This window comes from Pinus tabuliformis, chromosome 6, assembly GCF_031772625.1.
Source record: "Pinus tabuliformis cultivar Carrire ecotype Pingquan chromosome 6, CPIR1, whole genome shotgun sequence".
NCBI lineage: Eukaryota > Viridiplantae > Streptophyta > Pinopsida > Pinales > Pinaceae > Pinus > Pinus tabuliformis.
Window position 1 is genome coordinate 1,579,239,229 of NC_142292.1, and position 21,711 is coordinate 1,579,260,939.

The 21,711-nt window shown below is 41.3% G+C and overlaps 2 protein-coding genes across 4 annotated transcripts in view; one reads left to right on the forward strand and one right to left on the reverse strand.

The window, feature by feature from the left end:
- Window positions 1-13,584, forward strand: part of LOC149264841 (histone-lysine N-methyltransferase SUVR5-like) — a 32,747-nt gene extending 19,163 nt beyond the window's left edge. The window contains exon 4 of the mRNA XM_089374786.1: window positions 13,551-13,584. Within this exon, the coding sequence (XP_089230912.1) occupies window positions 13,551-13,584 (34 nt within the window). The remainder of the gene's footprint in view (window positions 1-13,550) is intronic.
- The window catches only part of LOC149264840 (uncharacterized), a 292,062-nt gene that overhangs the window by 233,256 nt on the left and 37,095 nt on the right, over window positions 1-21,711 (reverse strand). For all 3 annotated transcript variants that reach the window (XM_089390565.1, XM_089390547.1, XM_089390556.1), the window contains exons 3-4: window positions 14,137-14,232; window positions 13,985-14,052 (exon numbers count right to left, since the gene is read on the reverse strand). In XM_089390565.1, the coding sequence (XP_089246691.1) occupies window positions 13,985-14,052; window positions 14,137-14,232 (164 nt within the window). The remainder of the gene's footprint in view (window positions 1-13,984; window positions 14,053-14,136; window positions 14,233-21,711) is intronic.

Sequence of the window (21,711 nt, forward strand, 5' to 3'; positions counted from 1 at the left end):
CTAATCTTAGTCATCGCTTAGGGACTTAATCTCGACCGTTGATTTGTCAACGAGAAAAGTATAAGAGGAGGCTTGATGGTCACTTAGAGAACACACCACAGTGATCAGTCATTCTATTCTCTAGAGCGTGGTTTGCTAAGAGAGATAGAATTAGTGGTCAGTTGCAGCGAGGGGCAGTGAGTATAAGGCAGAGAGGCAGGGACAGTGCCGAGAGACCAGCGCAGAAGCAAAAAGAGGCAGACGCAGAGCCAGAGGGAGCCACGCAGAGGCAGCAAAGACTGCGCAGAGCCAAAAGGGCCTACGTCATCCACACAGAGGTTGCAAGAGTGACGCAGAGAGCCAACGAGGTTGCGCAGAGCCTCAGTGGGTTGACGCAGAGGCCAGCAGGGCTGATGCTAAGCTTCAAATTGTGTTGGAGAGGGATTTCGTGGAACAGGATTTCCAAATACCTGTTTCTGAAGAGAGGTATTGCTGGCAAATTTTTTATCTCTGTTGAGTTAGCCAGTTTGGCACCCAGTGTACTCAGAAAAGAATTACTTAATAATAAACCCTCAGATAGCTACACCAGTTTTCCCGTATTAGGTTTTTCCGGGGACATTAGTCCAAAAATAATGGTATCATTTGTGTGCTTGTTTCTGTTTCCTTCAGTTGATGATTTGTAATGTGTTGAGCATGCACTTGTATTTATTTTCAGTATTTACATGGTAAATAACTTGTTAATTAACAGAACAAGTAGGTAGGAATAAATCAGTAAAGTGCATGGAGGGTTTCTAACAGATTAGACTTGGAAATTCCAACACAACAAGCAGCTAAAATTCCCATAATCTCCACTAAAGAAGAAAGTTGTGGTTGAAAACAAGTCCCTAGTTAAGAGGGAGCTTGGAAGCAAGTCCTTAGTTAAGAGGGAGCTTGGAAGCAAGTCCCTAGTTAAGAGGGAGCTTGGACAAATCCCTAGATAAGAGTGAGCTTGGGTACATTCCTTTATAGGAATAAGTATATCCTCCCTAGTTGAAAGGGAGAGATAGACACATCATTCTTGTCTTCACTTTGGGAAGAAAGAATGGAGGATTGGGTAAGCACCTGGCATCTAATACTCTTTGAGGATGTGGTAGGGCATCCAAGTTAAGAGTCGTCGTAGAGAACTAATATTCTTTGAGGAGTGGGAATCCAAGATAAGAATAGTCCTAGAAAGACATGCCCTGTGAACACCGTGGTAGGGTATATTCCTTGAGAGACAATGATGAAGGTGTCTATAATTCATTGGTTTCGCCATCATTATGCTCTAACCTTGTGGATAGATAGAGTTGTTAGTCAAGGCCTTGCTATGTGATAATGCTAGATGATATGATGCTACACAGATGGGTTACCAATCTGACTCTTCTTATGAGAGTTCTTCAGATTGAGAATGTCCAAGTACCTTGCATGGATTATGAATACCTCCCTAGCTAAGAGGGTGTGTTGAAATATGTAACTAGGTTCGGTCTTCATAATGACATATGTGTTGGAAAATCAAAGAGATTATATTAGGGTTTGATTCTCTGATCTTGATAATTACTTGTGAGAGTGTTGACTTCTTTTACTTCTTTATTATCTTATCTTTCATCAAACAATTATACATACATGAAGATCACAAAACAAGAGACACTAGATATAGGCACATGCCAAGGCAAAACCCCCCTCCAAGATATTCAACCTCTTTCCAGCAACTTCGACTATGCAACAGGTCCCAGCAGCATGCAGCTTCCGGCAACAGCAAAACCTTATGAAAACTTTGATCTCCTAAACCAGACCACAAAACAGAGAGAGAGAGAGGTGCCAAAACTTCGATTTTCCTCTTCTCTAGAGATCCCCCCAAACTCACACTTCTTTCCTCCTTCTGGTAGCAGACTTCGCATCCCCAACACTTCCCAGAAGATATCGAATGTTGGAATTTCTACGTCTAACTGTTAGAAACCCTTCATGTACTTTCTGATTTATTTTTGCCTGCTTGTTCTGATTAATTAACAAGTTATTTACCATGTAAATACTAAAAATAAATACAAGTACATGCTCAACACATTACAGATCATCAACTGAAGGAAACAAAACAAGCACACAAGTGACACCGTTGTTTTTGGACCAATGTCCCTGGAAAAACCCAATGCGGGAAAACTGGTGCAGCTATCTGAGGGTTTTAATTATTAAGTAGTTTCATAATACAATCTGGGTGCCAAAACCAGCTCACCCAACAGAGACTAATCTCGGCAATACTACCTCTCTCCTCGGAATCAAATATTCCGACTAAAACCTTGGATAAACACTCAGACAGCTCCTAGCTCCAATCTGCCCCACGAAAACCCCAGCGTCTGCCTCTAGGGACTGTGTCAGCCCTTCCTGGCCCAGCGTCAGCCCAATAACGCCTGCGTCAACCTTTAGATGCATTGCATCAACCTCTAGAGCCTCTGCGTCACCCACGCTGGCTCTCTGAGGCACTGTGTGTTGGTTTGGGGTAGCATCAGATGTGCTCTAGCCACGAAAATTGGTGGAGAGGCTAAAGTACATGAGATCTCCAATACCCAGAAAGGGTTTGGGCAGATTCTCAACAGTTTGGGAGATATTAAAATAATTAATATTTTTAATGGAGTCCTTAAGTCTAAACTTAGGGAAAATAAAATATTAATGTGTATTAATAAAAAATTGTGTGAGAATGGTCCAAAAGTCATGGATCAAGCCAGATCTAATCTTAGCCGTTGATTAGGGACTTAATCTCGGCCGTTGATTTGTCAACGAGAAAAGTATAAGAGGAGGCTTGAGGGTCACTTGGAGAACACACTGAGGGAGACTAGTTAGTTCAATTTCTGGAGCGGGGTTAGCTGAGAAATTGAACTAGTAGTCTGGAGAGTAGTCAGGAGGCAGCAAGTACGGAACAGAGAGATGGGAGATTAGCACAGAGGCAAAAAAGGCAGACGCAGGGCCAAAGGAAACCACGCAGAGGCAGCAGAGACTGCACAGAACCAGCAGGGCCTGCATCATCCACGCAAAGGCTGCAGGAGTGACACAGAAGGCCAGAGAGGTTGCGCAGAGTCTCAACAAGCTGACGTAGAGTGTTTCAGGTCACGTAGAGGTCAGTAGCGCTTACGCTAGGTTTAGAAGAAGTGCTCGAAAATTTGTCTATCTGTGGGTAAGCCAGTTTGGCACCCTGTTGTACTAGAAAATTGCTGAATAATAAAATCCTCCCTTGTTGCACCGGTTTTCTCACATTGGCTTTTTCAGGGGACATTAGTCCAAAATAACTGTGTCAATGTGTTGATTCTTGTGCATGTTTGTTTCTGTATTACGGTGTGATATCTGCAGCAGTATTTATTTAATGTTTATTGAAGTAATTTCATGAATAAGTTATGGTGAAATAAGTAGGAAAAGTAAATCAGTCGTTGCAGTGATAGAATTTTCCCATGGTATCGGAGCAAGTAATCAGAGACAGAAAGGGAAAATCAATTATGGGTCGAGACCACGATGTAGAGGCATCCACCTTAGGGGACTCACGCAGATTTTCAGAAGATTGCACAAGAGAGAGATTTTGATTTCTCTATGTTGGCTTCCAGGCTGGAAGAAGTGGCATACATGACTAGTGCTGCATCATCAGAAGTATGGTATATAGACAGTGGAGCCCCATGGCATATAACAGGAATCAGGGTGTGTTTCTCGGAATATTGAGAAGAGAAGATGAACTTTCAAATCACCATTGGGAACAAGGCAAAGTGTACTCCAGTAGGAAAGGGTACCATAGTTTTTCAGACAGAATCGGGAGAGCGGTTCCATGCCACAAATGTGTTGCATGTACCAGGATTGGGGATGAACTTACTTTCCATGTCACAACTACAAGGCAAGAGCTATGACATCTACTTCATCAAGGAAAAGGTATACGTCAAACACCCGAGCTGGAAAAAGAAAGTGCAGAGCGGGATCAAAAGTAATCGATTGTATAGATTACAACTAGAATCACCAATGGCACTAATAGGCAGTCATGGGGACAAGGACTTGAACGAACTATGGCACAGAAGGATGGGTCACTTGCACCATGGAGCTCTAAGAATTCTCAGGAGCACTGTAACAGGAGTTTCGGATCTGAGTACGGAACGAGATGATGTATGCAGGGGATGCGCTCTGGGAAAGTATGCCAAGGCGGCATTTCCTAGGAGCAAACACAGGGCCAAGAGTGTACTAGGATTGATACACTCAGATATCTGCGGACCTATATCCGTCAAAGCTCTTAGCGGTGCCGAGTATTTCCCTACCTTCATTGATGACCACTCGAGGAAAACTTGGATCTATATTTTGAAAACCAAGGATGAGGTTTTCTATCGATTGAAGGAGTTCAAGGCTCTGGTGGAGAATCTAATTGGGAAGAAAATAAAAGTATTGCGCTCAGATAATGGTGGAGAGTATGTCGATAAGGACTTCACTGATTATTGCGCTAAGGAGGGCATCAGAAGAGAGTGGACAGCTCCCTACAAACCGGAGCAAAATAGGGTGGCAAAAAGGAAAAACGGGACTATTGTAGAAGCAACTAGGGCCATGTTGTATGATCAGGATATGCCAAAATTCCTGTGGGCAAAAGCATGCAACACAGTTGTCTACGTTCAGAACAGGACTCGTCATCGGGCATTGGGCAAGATTACTCCAGAGAAAGTCTTCACTGAGAAGACGCCCAAAGTTAGTCATTTCAAGATATTTGGGAGTTTAGCATATTGCCGCATACCCGAAGAAAGGAGGAAGAAGTTGGATCAGACTGCAGAAAAGGGATATCTGGTGGGATATAGCGAGAACGCTAAGGCATACAGAATCTATCTTCCAAGGAGCAAGAAGGTAGTAGTACGACGAGATGTAAAGTTCATGGAGGACAGAGCTTTCAGAAGATCTCGCGAAATGCCTTCCGAGGAGCAATCAAAAGAGGATCTATTGGTCATGCCTCTTCAACCAACGGAAGTGAAGAATTCTTCCTCAAGTCAGGAAGATTCTCAGGATGAGGAGGAGGAGCGAACAAAAGCACCTGCTGGTAGAGGAAGAACTAGCAGGGAACTTCATCAAATTCTACGTGATGCAGAGAACTTCATCGGTGAGCCAAGGAACAGTAAGAGGGAGCGAAAATAGCCAGACAGATATCAAGCGTTAGTCGCTCAAGATGGAGAGCCTGCCAATTTCAAGGAGGCAGCTCAGCATCAGGTCTGCCTAGATGCGATGGTAGAGGAGTATAACTCCATAATGGTGAACGATGTCTAGGAGGTGGTGCCAAGGCCTCAAGACAGATCTATGGTAGGTTCAAGATGCATCTACAAGATCAAATATGTTGCGGACGAAAGTGTTGAGAAATACAAGGCCAGGTTTGTGGCTAAGGGGTATGCTCAAAAGGAAGGGATTGACTATAAGGAAACCTTCACCCCGGTAGCCAGGTACACATCTATTAGGACCGTGATATCTCTTGCAGCCCAGATGGGATGGGAGATCCATCAGATGGATGTCAAGACGACATTTCTGAATGGGGTAATAGAAGAAGAGGTATACATTGAACAACCAGAGGGCTTTGAAACTCATGAGAAGAAGTCTCATGTATGCAGACTGAAGAAAGCCTTGTATGGGCTAAAGTAGGCACCGAGAGCGTGGTATGGTCGAATATATGGCTACTTGCAGAAGATGGGGTTTGTCAAGAGTGACGCGGATCCGAATCTCTACTATTTGGTCGTAGAGAATGAGCCGCTTATCTTAGTATTATATGTGGATGATCTCTTTCTGACAGGATCATCCAGACTCATTGAGGACTGCAAGAAGAATCTAGCCACAGAGTTCGATATGAAGGATCTGGGATAAATGCACTACTTCCTAGGGTTGGAAGTTTGGCAGCAAAAAGGAGAAATCTTCCTTAGGCAAGGGAGGTATGCTACAAAAATCCTGAAAAGGTTCGGGATGGGAGACTGTAGACCTATGGCTACGCCAATGATCACCAACTAGAAGAAGATTGATGCATCAGAAAACAAGGATGTCGATCCCACCTTATACCGGCAGCTCATAGGGTCCATGATGTATCTAGTCAATACTAGGCCAGATATTTGCTACATTGTCAACACCCTCAGTCAGTGCATGGTGGAACCAAATAGGGCACACTGAACAGCAGCCAAACACGTTCTCAGGTATTTACAGGGAACAATTAATTATGGGCTCTTATACACCAAGGGGAAGGATATCAGGTTGAGTGGATTTACTGATGCAGATTGGGCAGGAAGTTCAGTGGATCGGAAAAGTACCTTTGGGTATTGTTTCAACATTGGATCAGGAATGACATTCTGGTGTAGTAGGAAATAGAAGTCTGTGGCTCTCAGCTCATCTAAGACAGAACATATGGCAGCAAGCACAGCTTCGTGTGAGGCCATATGGCTTAGAAAACAGTTGGTGAACCTATTCAAAAGAAATATGGAGGCGACCAGGATCATGTGTGATAATCAGAGTTGCAAACTCTTTGAGAATCCAGTGTTTCATGATAGGTCAAAGCATATTGATATCTGGTGTCTCTTTGTCAAAGACTGTGTCCAACGAGGAGCTGTATAGTTGAGCTACACTCCTACAGGAGAACAGGTGGCAAATATCCTCACCAAGGCTCTTGGAAAGTCAAAATTTGACTACTTCGGGGAAAAGATGGGGATGGTAAAGAACCCCTTTCAGAAGTAGAAATAAGTGTGTTAGCAGCATGAATGAAGAGGGAGTTGCAGTGCGAATGCAGTGTTGAAAGAAAGGACCAGCAGCAACACGAATGCAAAGGGAGTTGTCGTACAAATGAAGCAGTGCAGTAGTAGAGTCATGGGCAACAGTACAGGATGCAGCAATGCAAAGGATGTTGGGCAAGGAGGCTTAGCATCAACACAGGTACTGATGCCAGATGATCAGGGTGATACTCAGTGAGGAGTATTACTAGAGCACAGTCCTCGCTAAGAGGGAGTGTTGATTTGGGGTAGCATCGGATGTGCTCTAGCCACGAAAATTGGTGGAGAGGCTAAAGCACATGAGATCTCCAATACCCAGAAAGGGTTTGGGCAGATTCTAAACAGTTTGGGAGATATTAAAATAATTAATATTTTTAATGGAGTCCCTAAGTCTAAACTTAGGGAAAATAAAATATTAATGTGTATTAATATAAAATTGTGTTAGAATGGTCCAAAAGTCATGGATCAAGCCAGATCTAATCTTAGCCGTTGATTAGGGACTTAATCTCGGTCATTGATATGTCAACAAGAAAAGTATAAAAGGAGGCTTGAGGGTCACTTGGAGAACACACTGAGGGAGACCAGTCAGTTCAATTTCTGGAGCGAGATTAACTAAGAAATTGAACCAGTGGTCTGGAGAGCAGTCAGGAGGCAACAAGTACAGAACAGAGAGACGGGAGATCAGCATAGAAGCAGAAAAGGTAGACGCAGGGCCAGAGAAAGCCACGCAGAGGTAGCAAAGACTGCGCAGAGCCAGCAGGGCCTGCATCATCCACACAGAGGCTGCAAGAGTGATGCAAAAGGCCAGAGAGGCTGCGCAGAGTCTCAACAGGCTAACGCAGAGGGTTTCAGGTCACACAGAGGTCAGTAGGGCTAACGTTGGGTTCAGAAGAAGTGCTGGAAAATTTGTCTATTTGTGGGTAAGCCAGTTTGGCACCCTGTTGTACTAGAAAATTGTTGAATAATAAAATCCTCCCTTGCTGCACTGGTTTTCCCACATTGGGTTTTCCGGGGACATTAGTCCAAAATAACTGTGTCAATGTGTTGATTCTTGTGCATATGTTTGTTTCTGTATTATGGTGTGATATCTGCAACAATATTTTTTTTAATGTTTATTGAAGTAATTTCATGAATAATTATAGTGAAATAAGTAGGAAAAGTAAATCAGTTGCTAAAATGATAGAATTTTCACACTACGCAGCGCCTGGCTGCCTCTGCATGGGCCCTAGCTGGCTCTGTGTGGCCTCTGGCTAGCTCTACGTCCCTATCTCCCGGCTTCTGCGTTGATTCTCTCTGCCTCTCTGCTTTTGTATTCACTACCCCTCGTTGCTGATCACCGATTCTATCTCTCTTAGCAAACCCCGCTCTAGAGAATAGAATGACTAATCACTCTGGTGTATTCTCCAAGTGACCCTCAAGCCTCCTCTTATACTTTTCTGGTTGACAAATCAATGACCGAGATTAAGTCTCTAATCAATGGCTAAGATTAACTCTGGCTTGATTCATGAATTTTGGACCCTTCTAACACAGTTTTATATTAATTCACATTAATATTTTATTTTCCCTAAATTTAGACTTAGGGACTCCACTAAAAATATTAATTATTTTAATATCTCCCAAACTGTTTAGAATCTGCCCAAACCATTTCTGGGTATTGGAGATCTCATGTGCTTTAGCCTCTCCACTCATTTTCGTGGTTAGAGCACATCCGACACTACCCCTAATCAACATCGAACTGCTTGTGAGAGTGATGCTTCCAAATGACTTCGACTTCCTTCTTTATATAGCCTTCTAGTGGGTCGAATTAGGGTCTCTAGGCCGACTTGATCTTCCTTAGGCTGACATGATGTGGAGGACACATAATTCATATTTTGTTTGATACAAAACCTTTTTACATGATCCGAAAGCCCAAGAAGGGTCTCTTCGAATGTATAATGACTCTATAAACTCAATATTAATCCTAAGAGTCCACAATGGGGACTTTGACTAATATAACGATGACCCAAGCATGAAACACATGCTTTAATAAGTCATTGTTACAATAATAAAAATTATTTTCTTTATTCTTTTGACTACTACATTACATAATGACTCATGTACATTATTGAATACGGAAGATAGTCACTTTTTCCAACAATATGTAATCATGATTTTATGTATTTAATCAAAATAGAAAAATAAATTTATTGTTGTTGTTCTTGAGACATGGGTTTCATGCTCAAGAGAAATTTATTTTTAGGTCAAGCACCCATTCAGTGTTTCTAGGGCTTGTTATTTAGTCTACAAGTCAATTGAGTCATTGTCATGTATTGAAGACCCATTTGGGCATGTTACATATTGTAAAATGAATTTATTTGAGTCAAAAGACTATCCAAGACCTCGTCATGATGCAAAGATCAAGTCGGCCTACATGAAGGGGCAAGTCGGCCTAAAGATAGTAATTCATACCCCTCACAAGCCTATAAATAAGAAGGAACTCGACCTCATTTGGAGACTCATTCAAGCAAGTTCAATCTTCTCAAGATAGAAACTAGAAAAGGACGAAAAAGAAGGAGAAGAACTAGATCGAAGTTTTTGGGCCTCTCTCTCTCTCTCTCTCGTGTTAGGGTTTCTACATTTGTTGGGCAGAAGAATTTGTTGGGTAGAAGAATTTGTTAGGCAGAAGAATTTGCTGGACAGAAAAATTTGTTGGGCAGGTCGAAGTTGCAAAAGAATTTGTTGGGCAGGTCGAAGTTGCAAAAGAGTTTGTTGGGCAGGTCGAAGTTGCAAAAGAATTTGTTGGGCAAGTCGAAGTTCCAGAAGAATCTGTTGGGTAAGTCGAAATTGCAGAAGTTGTTGGAAGCAAGGTTTGACTTGGTCTTGGAGGGTCTTGGTCAAGGGTCATAGGTCTTGGAATTCGTCAATTGAAGTTCTATAAGAAGAGAAGAATTCTTGTGGGTTTTCCTCTCAATTGGAGAGGTTTTGGCCCTGGCTAATCGAATACATCTTGCATCCTATTATCTCATTGATTTTATTGTTTGGTAGATGTTTGATGATAAAGACACTAATAATAATCAAGTGTAAGAAGAAGCTAATCAAGTTAAGTAAAAATATATCACAAGCAGTGATCAAAGTAAAAGAAATCACCTAATCTAGTTGCCCTAGATTTCTCAACACATGATTCCCATACAAGATGGAACTCTAGCGAGACACTTGCTTTTCCCGAGAGAGGTAAATCTTCCAAGGAAGATTCCAACAGAGGATCTTGATTATCCTTCATCCTGCAAATTCTCCTTTCATGATGATAATGCATGATGAACCCCTTCTATATGCTAGATGACTTTCTTCTATTCATAAGCACCACTTATGCTTTTAATGAGGCTACCACGAGCTACTCATGATGATTGCTATAGATTTCTACTTCAACTATCTTTCAAGCTTCTATAATGAAGTCATGTGCTCTTTCTTCAATTGTATTATATCATGATGCCATCCACTAAAATGATGCATCCCATCATAATGCTTTTCTTCTTGACTACCATAGAGGCCTTTTTCACCCTTCTCTCCATCTTGCTGTGAACCAGACATCCATAATCATACAATTTCCTTCTTCCATCATGTTTCTTAAAACAAAGGCTCAGCCCATCCATCTTTACTTTTTGTACCTGCAATATTTATTGACAAGCACCCCAAGCAAAGTATACGATACCAAAACATGATGTCAACATTTCTTTCTAGGGTTTTCATGCAATCATGAGTTCATCCTAGGGCTTCTTGAATTCAAACCCTAGATCAGAATCTTTTCCCTCTTTGTCATGATAGGGTTCATCCTTTTCCTTGGAATATTAACAAACCCTAGTATCATGTTTTCAACCCTAAAACATCTTAAAATATACCATACATACATTATGGTTACTTACCTTTGTTGTGATGACTTGCAATTCCGGATGCCATCTTCATTGATCTGTTTTAGGGTGTTCGATATTCTTCACTGTACTCATCCGCTGCTTCTTTCAAGTATATGATTGCCACTGACCTTGGATTGATTTCCCTATAGCTTTACAGGTCTTCACGCAAAACTGATAGCTATAAGCATATCCATGTTTCTCTCTAGTGATGGTACAGTTTCGACATTTGCTTGATGACTAGATTGCTTCAGGTCTGCTTCCTTAGTTCTTTCAAACTTCTTTACAGTGAATGGATCTTTTTCAGAGAACAAATATATATGAGATTGGTGGCTGTATCTTTTGCACCACATGAACTCGGTTACCACAGGATTTGAACTTGTAAGTAGAGTAGAGTAGTGATGTTACAAGGACACATCTTGAAGATGAGATCTATGCTATCACAGAGATAGAGAGATCTGTGCTCCAAACTTTTTTTTTTGACAGAGAGCAACTATATGTATGTCCGAAGGGTGATATAGTCTACCAATCCAAATTTTACTGAGATGAGTACCCTGTCTACGTATGCCCAGAAGAGGATCAGGTTTTGGGATCCTTTTTGACACAATGAATTTGGATTGATGCTTCCTTTTGGAGTTTCCTTTATCAACTTTTTGCAAGGAAATCTCAGCTCTTGAATGGAGACTTCAAAATAATTATATTTACCTCAGAATCTTGGATCTGTGGTTGTTACTGTAGGTTTGACTTCATGTAATGGTGCAAATAATCCAGACTTTCACTCCTTGCAATGAATTTGACCTTCAAAAAATCTTGATGGTAGACTTCTTTTCTTCAAGATCTCGGCCTGCAACTTAACTTATTCTGACTCCAAATTTTGGCTCTAGAGCTTGACTGTAATTTGGTGCTACTTCTGTGGTGAATGCCCTAGTTTCTCCACGAATGAAAGGAATTATAGCTCAGAAAATCAATCCTGATCTCTTCAGTCTCCCTTCTTTTCTTCTTGATGATTAATGCTCTTGATGATCTTCTCGTGCTTCGGTTCTTGAGTGTCCTTTAAGCTGCCCTTCCTTGACTTATCACCTTAGCTCTGATTACATGTTGAGAAATCTAGAGGAAGCAAGTGTAGGTGATTTCTCTAGCTTGATAACTGCTTGTGATGTATTTTTTATTTTTACTTTACTTGATTAATTTCTTTTGCTTTGTTATTATTAGTGTTCTCTATCATCAAACAGCTACCAAATCATAAAGAACAATAAGACAAAGGACACAATATATAGGCAACCAGCCAGGGCCAAAACCTCTCCAATCTGAGAGGAAAACCCACACAAATTCTTCTTCTTATAGAATCTTCAATTGACGAATTCCAAGACCTAGACCTTTGACCAAGAACTCCTCCAAGACCAAGTTAACTTTGCCTCTCTTACCAAGTCAAATATGGCTACTTCTTCCATGTCTTCAATTTCGGCCCTAAAATACCTTGACTGCAACTTCAAACTTCCTTACTACAATTTAGGCTTCCTCTCAAATCTTCGACCTTTATTACAGGTCTGTAATTTTCGGCCTACAAGAAATCTTCTGCAATTCTGCACGTGTGGACAGATGAGGACAGAGCAGTAAGTCTTCTCTTCCTCGCTTGGGATTGCTCTTCTTCCTTGTCACTTCAGCATACCACAACTAACCCTTGACATCTTGTTTCAGCCTTCTTAGGATGACTGTAACTTTGATCTTCGTTGCAGCAGAGAGTAGCCCTGAAAATCTCGCACGTGTGGAATGTATAGCCCAGAAACAGTCCTTCTAACCTTCGATTCCCTTCTCCTTAGATGCTTCTTCTGCTGAATATACCCGAGCTTCTTTCTTTTAGATCAAGCTTGATTGATGTCTCCACAAATGAGGTCAAGCTCTTCTATATATAGGCTTCCAGACATAGCTTATGGGCCGACTTGTCACTGTCCCTAGACCGACTTGAAGTTTGCACACTTGACAAGGTCTTGGAGGGTCTTTGACTCTATTTGACTCAAATAAAAAATTTCTTTACAATATGTAACATACCCAAAAGGTTGATTTCATACATGACAATGAATCCAAATCCTTAGAAGCTCTCAATGGGAGCTTGACCTAAAAAATAAATTCCTCTTGAGCATGAAAACCATGCCTTAAGGACAACAAGAATAGATTTATTATTTTCTCAATACATCAAATCCATAAAATCATGATTACATGTGTCATTATGAAGACCAAAGTTCCAAACCTAGTTACATATTTCAACATCTCTGTCATCACAATATGTGCTTGTCACCATGTGGTTCTCTCTCAGATAGTTTATTATTGCAGAAGGTGTTTCTACGTTGGTGGAAAACACAAACACCAAGTGGAAAGAACCCCAAATAATTAAGCATCCAGCAATATAATTGCCTTGGGAAAAAACAATTCGAGGGGGAGACCGTCGTGATGCTTAAAGACAATTTACTCTCTGATAGCTGTCAAACTCATAGTTGCCAGCTTTCTGTTAGATATCAGAGTGATATGTTAGTCACTAATCACTATTATTTCTGCTAGTTATTAGAGTTTATCTTAGGCCAGTAGGAAACCCATTTATCCCTCATGCAAAAGGGACAATGGCAAGTTGGAAATAGGAACTTTAAGGAGGCCCAAAAGCCTCAAAACATGCAAATCTTTCGGACATCCCTTGACAAGAAATGACTTTGAGAGACTACCTCCTAGGCTAAGCTTGGCAACCATACCTTGCTTGGAGATCCTTGCCCCAAGCTTGGTGCCCATACCTTCTCAGGAAAGTACTACTCTGCTCTGTGCGACTCTATCATGCCCTGTTCCCTTCTATGTACATCGTGTGATATTTCCAGCATAAGCAATATAATATCTATGTTGTTGCCCAGTTTATCTCTGTTTTTCATTTCCATTCGTTTCAACAATGCAGTTCAGTTCAGATTGCTTCTGCTATCTATTCGTAATTCATAGTTGTTACAGTATTACAAATGCTATGTTTGGCTGTTACAAGAGTCATCTCTACTGTAACCTGTATTGTTATTCAGCTCAGCCCATAACCTGTTCCTAGGGCATCTTTTGCTCAGGTTGTCAAAAATTAAAAATCATCATAAACAGACGATTTCTATAAACTAGAAGAGGCTATTATAGAAATATAAACAAAAGTAACTGATTGAATACATGTTCGCATTTTAAATTTTCTATTTATCTTGTTAAAAGAATCCCTCTTACATAAGAGGGTCTACATTGATGCAAAAGCTAAAAAAGATATAGCTCATAGCACTTTACAATATAAAAATAGAGAGTTTGTTGGGTTTGATAAGTCTGAAGGAGAAGCAAGGAAACATAAAGTTGGTTGTATCACACCTTCTGTAATGATAGAACTCCCAAACAAGAGAAGGATTAGCAGCAAAAGCCTCCGGTGTCGCCAATTCCTTTATGAAAATAATAGGCAAAGAGCGATTAATAGAATTCTTGGTCAGCATTTCAACAAAGTAAACAGAAGATTGAACAGATACCATAGCACTCCATGTTCGCCACAATCCACCAGCGCCTCGAAAGGTAGGAATGCCAGATTCCGCTGATATGCCTGCTCCTGTTAGAACAGTAATTTTCTGCAACATTTCTCCCATAAAATAGATTGTCATTACTTGCACCTCTTTATGAAATTTATTAATAATTGAATCCACATAGTTATTTTTCAACAAAATATGAAAATAGTATTTTTGGCAGGAATTGATTTTTTGAAAGAACGATTCAGGTTGCATGGATATAAGTATACAGAGGTATTCCAGGTCCAGGCACAGAGTGCAGTAGCTGTTACGGGGTATGGCTAGTACTATCAATCTCATATGTGAATTATAGAAAATGTTACTTGAAAGAAAAAAAGAGACATTGAAATAAAATATTAGCAAATAGAACAGTAAGTTGCTAAATAAGACCGTGCCTAATTCAGCAAGAAATTTACAAGTATTCCTATTCAACATGTAAATACTGATACCAATATGTCCTACCTACCTATAAAATTCCCCGTGAATAAAAATCAATCTTTGGTATGAATTCAAGTAAGCATGATCAGTAATTAACTGTAATGGTGATCTCATGCCAAAGCAGGAACATGTTTCAGTAAAACTTCAAATACAGTAACTTACTAATGTAACAGAGTGAGAGACCTAAAATAAATACTATGCTCCAAAGTTCAAACATTTATATTTCCAACCATTTCATGAAGAACATTAATCTTATCAACATCCATATTTGCCCATTCCCAAGTCTTGGGCTTGCAACGCCCTTTTTTGCTTTTCTTTTTTTGTGGGTGTTCTGTTAATGTTTGTCTGGGTTTACAGCTGGCTGTTCCCCATGGGAGCATCCCCAAAACTACTAAGTATGGCAGGGTATGTTCCAGCAGTCCCTAGGGATGTCCTATTCCCATCTAGGTTACTGTAAATGGGGGTGTTGTTATTTCAAGTTAACCCCCTCAGATGTGCATACGCAGCTAATATGGTGATTTCTTACAAAACACTTTCAATAGTTAACAGAATACCTAGTAGACTGAATCGCAGGGCATCATTACTTCTACGAATTAGTCGAACCATTTTGAGAACATCTGTGTGTGTTAAAATGAGTGCATGGAGTTGTGCTTGTCAACTCCAATAGAATTGCAATCGTGCTCTTGCAAGGGGCAAAAGTAAAAGTATGGCATTGTCTTCTCCAGTAGTTTCTCTATTCACAGTAGGCAGAGATTCTAAGGCATTGATGGTTTCTCTGGCTTACAAGGATTTGCAGCAGCACTCACAACGCTCTCATCCAATCAAGTCATGTTGAATCTCCACCAAGCATTTTTGGATGAGGGATAAATCGAGCATGGACAATAGTCTGCTTCCCACCAACTATCGTGGTGTCTTCAAAGATGTCATGGAAGAGTTTTAAAAGATCTCTTAGAAGAGGTTTACTTGCAGGTTGAATCGCTTTTGGCTGAACAGAACATATCTTAAGTGGTGGTTCAAGTCAGTGTGGTGGGTTATTCTCTCACCTGATATATCATCAACACGGGGGTGTTGTTATCAAGACTGAATCTGCTGTGTATAAAAAAAATTGTTCTAGAGGGAGGGCCATGGTTCTGGGGAAGTGCAACTCTGTTCCTGGCACCTAGGCTTCATTCTTCTCAATCTAGTTCTCATGACTCAGCAAGCCAAAGAAAAAAGTGAGCTCACCATTGGACAAAGCTCGGCAAGCTAAAGAATATATAAAATATTGAAATTTTGATACAAACAATCAGTGTTGTGAATGTTTCCAATTTCTCCTGAGTTTTCCAAATTTTTTCAGTTCCTTCTTGAATTCAGCACAAATCCATTTATGTGCCCCAACCTCAATAGTCTTTTCCACAATTTCCACATGCTGTCCTAGAGGGAAATTTGAGTCATTCTTGACCAGGAAATCTGGTGTTGGGCTTGCTCATTCATTCCCTTCCAATGATTCCGTGGTGTAAAAATTCAAAATGCTGGTAACAGAAAAAGCTTAAAAAGGAAGACCCTCAACTTATTCACTAATACAAGCACAAGCAGTTCACACACGAGAAACAAAGAAACAAAGAAAAGACTGAACATAATAAAATAGCCATAAAAATCCTGAATACCTGAAGACTCACTCAATCAACCTACTTATACAACAACCCATAATATGTTGTGCCACTGAAATACCTCAACACATGCTTGGCAGCAACCCAATGCACTATGGTCGGCTCAACCATGAACTGGCTCAACTAGTTAACTGCAAAGCAAATGTCTGGTCGTGTGTTCACAAGATAAATCAACAACCCTATGAGTTGTCTGTGTTGAAAAATGTGTAAATAGATTCGGTCTTCATAAGCATGAAATATATTCTTGTAAATATAAAGTGAAAAAGAAATTATTATTATTATTGGAGCATGGGTTTCATGCTCAAGTTCTTTTATTTTATAGGTCAAGCACCCATTGAGTGCTTCTAGGGTTTGTCCTAGGTATAAGAGTCATTGTCATATATTGAAGACCCTATGGGCACATTGTAAATTGTAAAGAAAAAATTATTTTGTCTTTAAAGTGTCAAAATACCTCCAAGATCAAGTCAGCCTAATGAGTTGTCAAGTCGACCTACATGAAGAGCCACGTCCACCCTTGAAGAAGCTTATATATAAGAGGAACTCGTCCTCCATTTGGATCACTCACTCACTCATCTCTTATGCGAAGAAGCAAAAGAAAAAGAAGTCAAGAAGGAAGTGCGAAGAAGAGGAAGTCGAAGTTTTTGGGCCTTATCTATTCTTCTAGGTAGATCGAAGTTAGGGCTTTCTGCGCTGGATCTTATAGGGTTAGATTTTGAAGGAGAAGAGAAGGGAAGGCAAGCGAAGGTCTCTTAGGGCATCCTACTAGTCCTAGGACTCAATTCAAGGCAATCGAAGCCAAGAGGAAGGCTATTAGAGGGAGATCGAAGTCTCCTAGAGGAGGAGCAGCAATCGCTGGGGACCAGAATTTCAAATCTACTGGGAGGTTGAAGATATTGCAATTAGAGGTTGTGGTAGATTTGATCTTGGAGAGTATTTGTCTAAGTCTAGGTCATTGTATCTGTCAATTGAAAGATCTAAAAGATAAAGAAGAGATTTACAAGTTTTCCCTGTGAAAACTCGAGAAACCCGAATCACCACTGCAGCAACTAATTAAGTTCCTTCTATTTGTGTTAAATTATGGTATGTTCTATGCTTAGAGCAGTTTACTTATTTTTCTTCTTCTTAGCCACAGATTAGCAATCACATATACATTAAGTAAAGTGCAGATAGAACATTAAATGATCAACAAAAAACAAGCCAAGACAAGAGACACAAGATGTGGCGGCTAGCCAGGGACAAACCCCAATGCGGGGAAACCCTTTGATCAAATCTTCTTTTATTTTCAATAGTTCAGCAGAGAGAAATAGTACAAAATCTGAATTCTGTAATTTTATATCAGCAACAACAAACCCTAGATCAACAAAGTCAAACTTGGTCAAACTAGTTGAAATTGACCTCTAAAATGCTTGGTCAATTTCCAGTCAACTTGTCCTCGAACAGCCTAAAGAAACAGCCCTTGAACATCCCCAAAAGTACAGTCAATTTGCAGATTTCTGAAGTCAACTTGCAGCCCTAAACTAGGGCAGTCAACACCGGACAAACCAGAGGTCAAATCACCTCAGTTTTCGTGCCAAAATTTGCGGCCTGCCTAGGAGAGGCAGCCACACCCAATCCGCACCCCTAGATGGTCAACGTTGATCAAAGAGATGACCTGCTGCCCTAGCGTCCTTTCTACGTCTTCCTTGCCCTAGGATGTCTTCCTTTCAGCTACACATGTGAGAGAGAGAGAGAGGGTCATTTTATGTGTAGGAGAGAGAGAGAGAAGATGAGTGAATGAATTGTCCAAATGAGGAGGAGGCACCTTGTATTTATATGCAAACGTTGAGGATGAATAGACGTCACTGTTGGGCTTCTCAGCCTACATAAGTTTGCTGGCCGACCTTGACAATTTGTCCATAATCAAAATAAATTCATATCTCCATAAATACTTATCGGAATCGGATGATCTTTAGATCAATCCAACACCTCTCGATGAGAGGAATCTAGGAAAAATATCAGTAGCCATAAATAAGGTGACCGACATGGAGTTTGGCCCTAATTGCCAATTTTAACACTCCCTCTCAACTAGGGAGAACTTCATCTGCAATCCGTCAAACAGTCGTTGCTATCCATCCATCAAATGCATTGTCCTGCACAGCTTAACCCCACTCTGCTCCGCTCTGCTCTGCTTTGCTCTAATAGAACTATGAAGAAGAAGAAATGATCGAGGATGTATCATACCATCCTCCACTGACCCGAAGTCAGTCTCAGAGTGTTTACCACTCTCACTAATCCCAGATCAGTATCATTGATCCCAGATCAATGGAGGTCATCCTAGCATAGGGAGTACGATAGATACAACGATGCGTCCATCAATAGTACTACTATGGGCCCTATCCTCATTTCCCTGCTCATTGATCAGATGAGAGGTACTTCCCATGAGTCCCAGACTGCATGGGTAGGATGCCTCGACAGGAGAACTAATCATCCTGTCCATAGGAGAACGAATCATCATGTCTAATGGATGCCACAGAGAGCTAATCATCCTGGCCTACAGGAGAACTAATCATCCTGTTCCACAGTCGCCGCGGAGAACGAATCATCCTGGCCCACATGAGAACTAATAATCTTGTTCCACAGTCGCCACGGGGTGTCACAGGGAAGGTTGAACCTTTTACCCTATACATATTACTCCACCAGGGGATGGTGAGTCGCCCTGTGGTCACATGTCTCTCCAAGAAGTACCCCACGCCCCCCTGGAGCTCCCAGAGCTCAATACATCATACTCGACCGTCATAAGAGGGTCTCTGAACGACACCAAGTCGTTCTTGGAAAGTCAGGAATTTGACCTTTCCTAGGGGCTTTATCAAAATGTCGGTGACCTGTTCATCTGTTCCGATATGTTGGAGCCTTATTGCTCTCCATTGCACCATATCTCGAATATATTGGTACCTGATATCGATATGCTTGGAGCGATCATGAAATACGGGTTTCTCTGATAAACGTATCCCGCTCTGGTTGTCACACAGGATCACAGTGGTATCAAATGTAAATCCAAACAGCTCACTGAAGAGCTTTCGCAACCAGACTGCCTCACAGGAGGCCATGCTAACAGCAATGTACTCTACCTCGGCGGTGCTCAAAGCCACCGACTTCTGCTTCCTGCTCATCCAGGATATCGAGGCAGATCCCAAAGAGAAACAACACCTAGAAGTGCTCTTTCGGTCCACCACACTGCCTACCCAATCAACATCAGTACACCCAAGTAGTCTCACATCTCCGGCAGTGTATCTCAACCCATGAGTGACTGTGCCACGAAGATATCTCAATAGCTTCTTGGCACCAATCCAATGTGAGTGGTGAGGCTCAAGAATATGTTGACTCAATGTGTTGACTACAAAGCATATATCTGGACGGGAGTTCACCAAGAACATCAATGCTCCGACGAGTTGACGATACTTGGTAGCATTTCGTAAAACAGGTCCGGTAGCACTACCGCTTAATTTCTTGAAGTCAAGCTCCATCGAGGTAGTTACGGGCTTGCAGTCCACCATGCCGAATCTCTCCAATATCTTCACCACATATTTTCCTTGAGATAGGAATTTCTGCCAGACTTTCAGTCCTAGGAAGTAGTGCATAAGTCATAGGTCTTTCATCTCGAACTCAGAGGCTAGCTCCCTCTTACATTTGTGAATGATAGGGTCTGCACCTGTTAAAAAGAGGTCGTCAACATATAGCACTAGTATGAGAGGCTTGTCATTTATAACCTTAAAGTAAAGGTTAGGGTCGGCTTCACTCCTAGTGAATCCCAGCTTCATCAAGTAGCTATCGATCCTCTCATACCATGCTCGGGGTGCTTGCTTTAGCCCATAGAGGGCCTTCTTCAACCTGCACACATGAGATTCTCGATCATAAATCTCAAATCCTTCGAGTTGCTCCACATAGACCTCCTCCTTGATCGAACCATGTAAGAACGTAGTCTTGACATCCATCTGATGTAGGTTCCATCCTTGCGAAGCAGCAAGGGCTATAATCAAGCGGATGGTGGTATATCGAGCAACAGGTGCAAATATCTTGCCATAGTCTATACCTTCCTTCTGGGAGAAGCAATGAGCGACAAAACGAGCCTTATATTTTTCCGCACTTCCATCAACTGCATGCTTTATCTTGTAAAGCCATTTTGATGTGACAACTGCTTTGTCCTGGGGTCTGGGGACCACATCCCAAACATCGTTTTTCATGATGGACTCATATTCCTCGATCATAGCATCCTTCCATACTTGATGCTTGATAGCATCTTTGAATGACGAAGGCTCATTTTGGATGATCGTGCTCATGATGGTCAAGTATCCCTAATACCTATTCGGCTTCTTACTTTCACGAAGGGTTCCTCTGGGTGCAATGTGTCCTTCAGCATCATCAAGTGTCCCCCTAAGCCATGAAGGCCTCTTCCTAGAAGAGGAAGGCTCTTGTGGAGGAAGATCAATAGGATCCATAGGTTCTTCCACATCGGGCATCATCTCATCTTCCTTTTCCTTCAGTTCCCCGGTGTCAGCTTCTTTAGATCCCCTTAAAGTAGGAAGATTGTCTACTTTGCTAAGAGCCATATCTTCGTCAAAGGTGACATCATGCCTAATCTCGACTTCCCTTTGACCAGCTACATAGATTCTATAGCCCTTAGTATTTTCGTTATAGCCCACGAAGATTCCTTTCTTTCCAGATGCACCCAATTTATTCCTTTTCTCTTTTGGCACATGAAAATATACAGGGCTTCCAAAAATTCTAAAATGAGATACGTCAGGTTTCTTACTGGTGAACATTTCTTTGGGAGTCTTGGAACCCAATGCTTGATGAGGGCATCGGTTTTGTACATATACGGCGGTATTTGCAGCTTCAGCGCATAGAAACTTCGAAAGTCTTTGATCATGGAGCATAACACGGACAGCTTCCACAATTGTACGATTCTTCCTTTCCGCCACACCATTCTGCTCAGGAGTATATGGTGTAGTAGCCTCCCTCTTAATGCCAGCCTCTTTGCAAAAGTCATGAAACTCATTGGATTCATATTCAGTCCCATTATCAGTCCTTAAGGTCTTGATCTTCTTTTCAGTTTGATTCTCGATCAAGGCTTTGAAGTGCCGAAACCAGGAGAACACTTCATCCTTCTTTTTCAAGAAGTATATCCAAGTCTTGCGAGAATAATCATATGTAAAAGTGAGGTAATATAAATATCCTCCCAAGGAGTTCACAGGCATCATACCGGATATGTCTAAGTGAACCAACTGCAATATATCGAAGGTCTTGCTTTGGCTTGAGGAGAATGGTCCCCTTTTGAGCTTTCCTTCGGCACATCCTGGACATACACCTTCTTGCTCTAATATGAATTCGGGCATCCTCGTCACCATTTTTCTCACATCGGGTAGAGCTTTATAATGAAGGTGAGCAAACCTTCGATGCCATAGTTCGCACTGAAGAG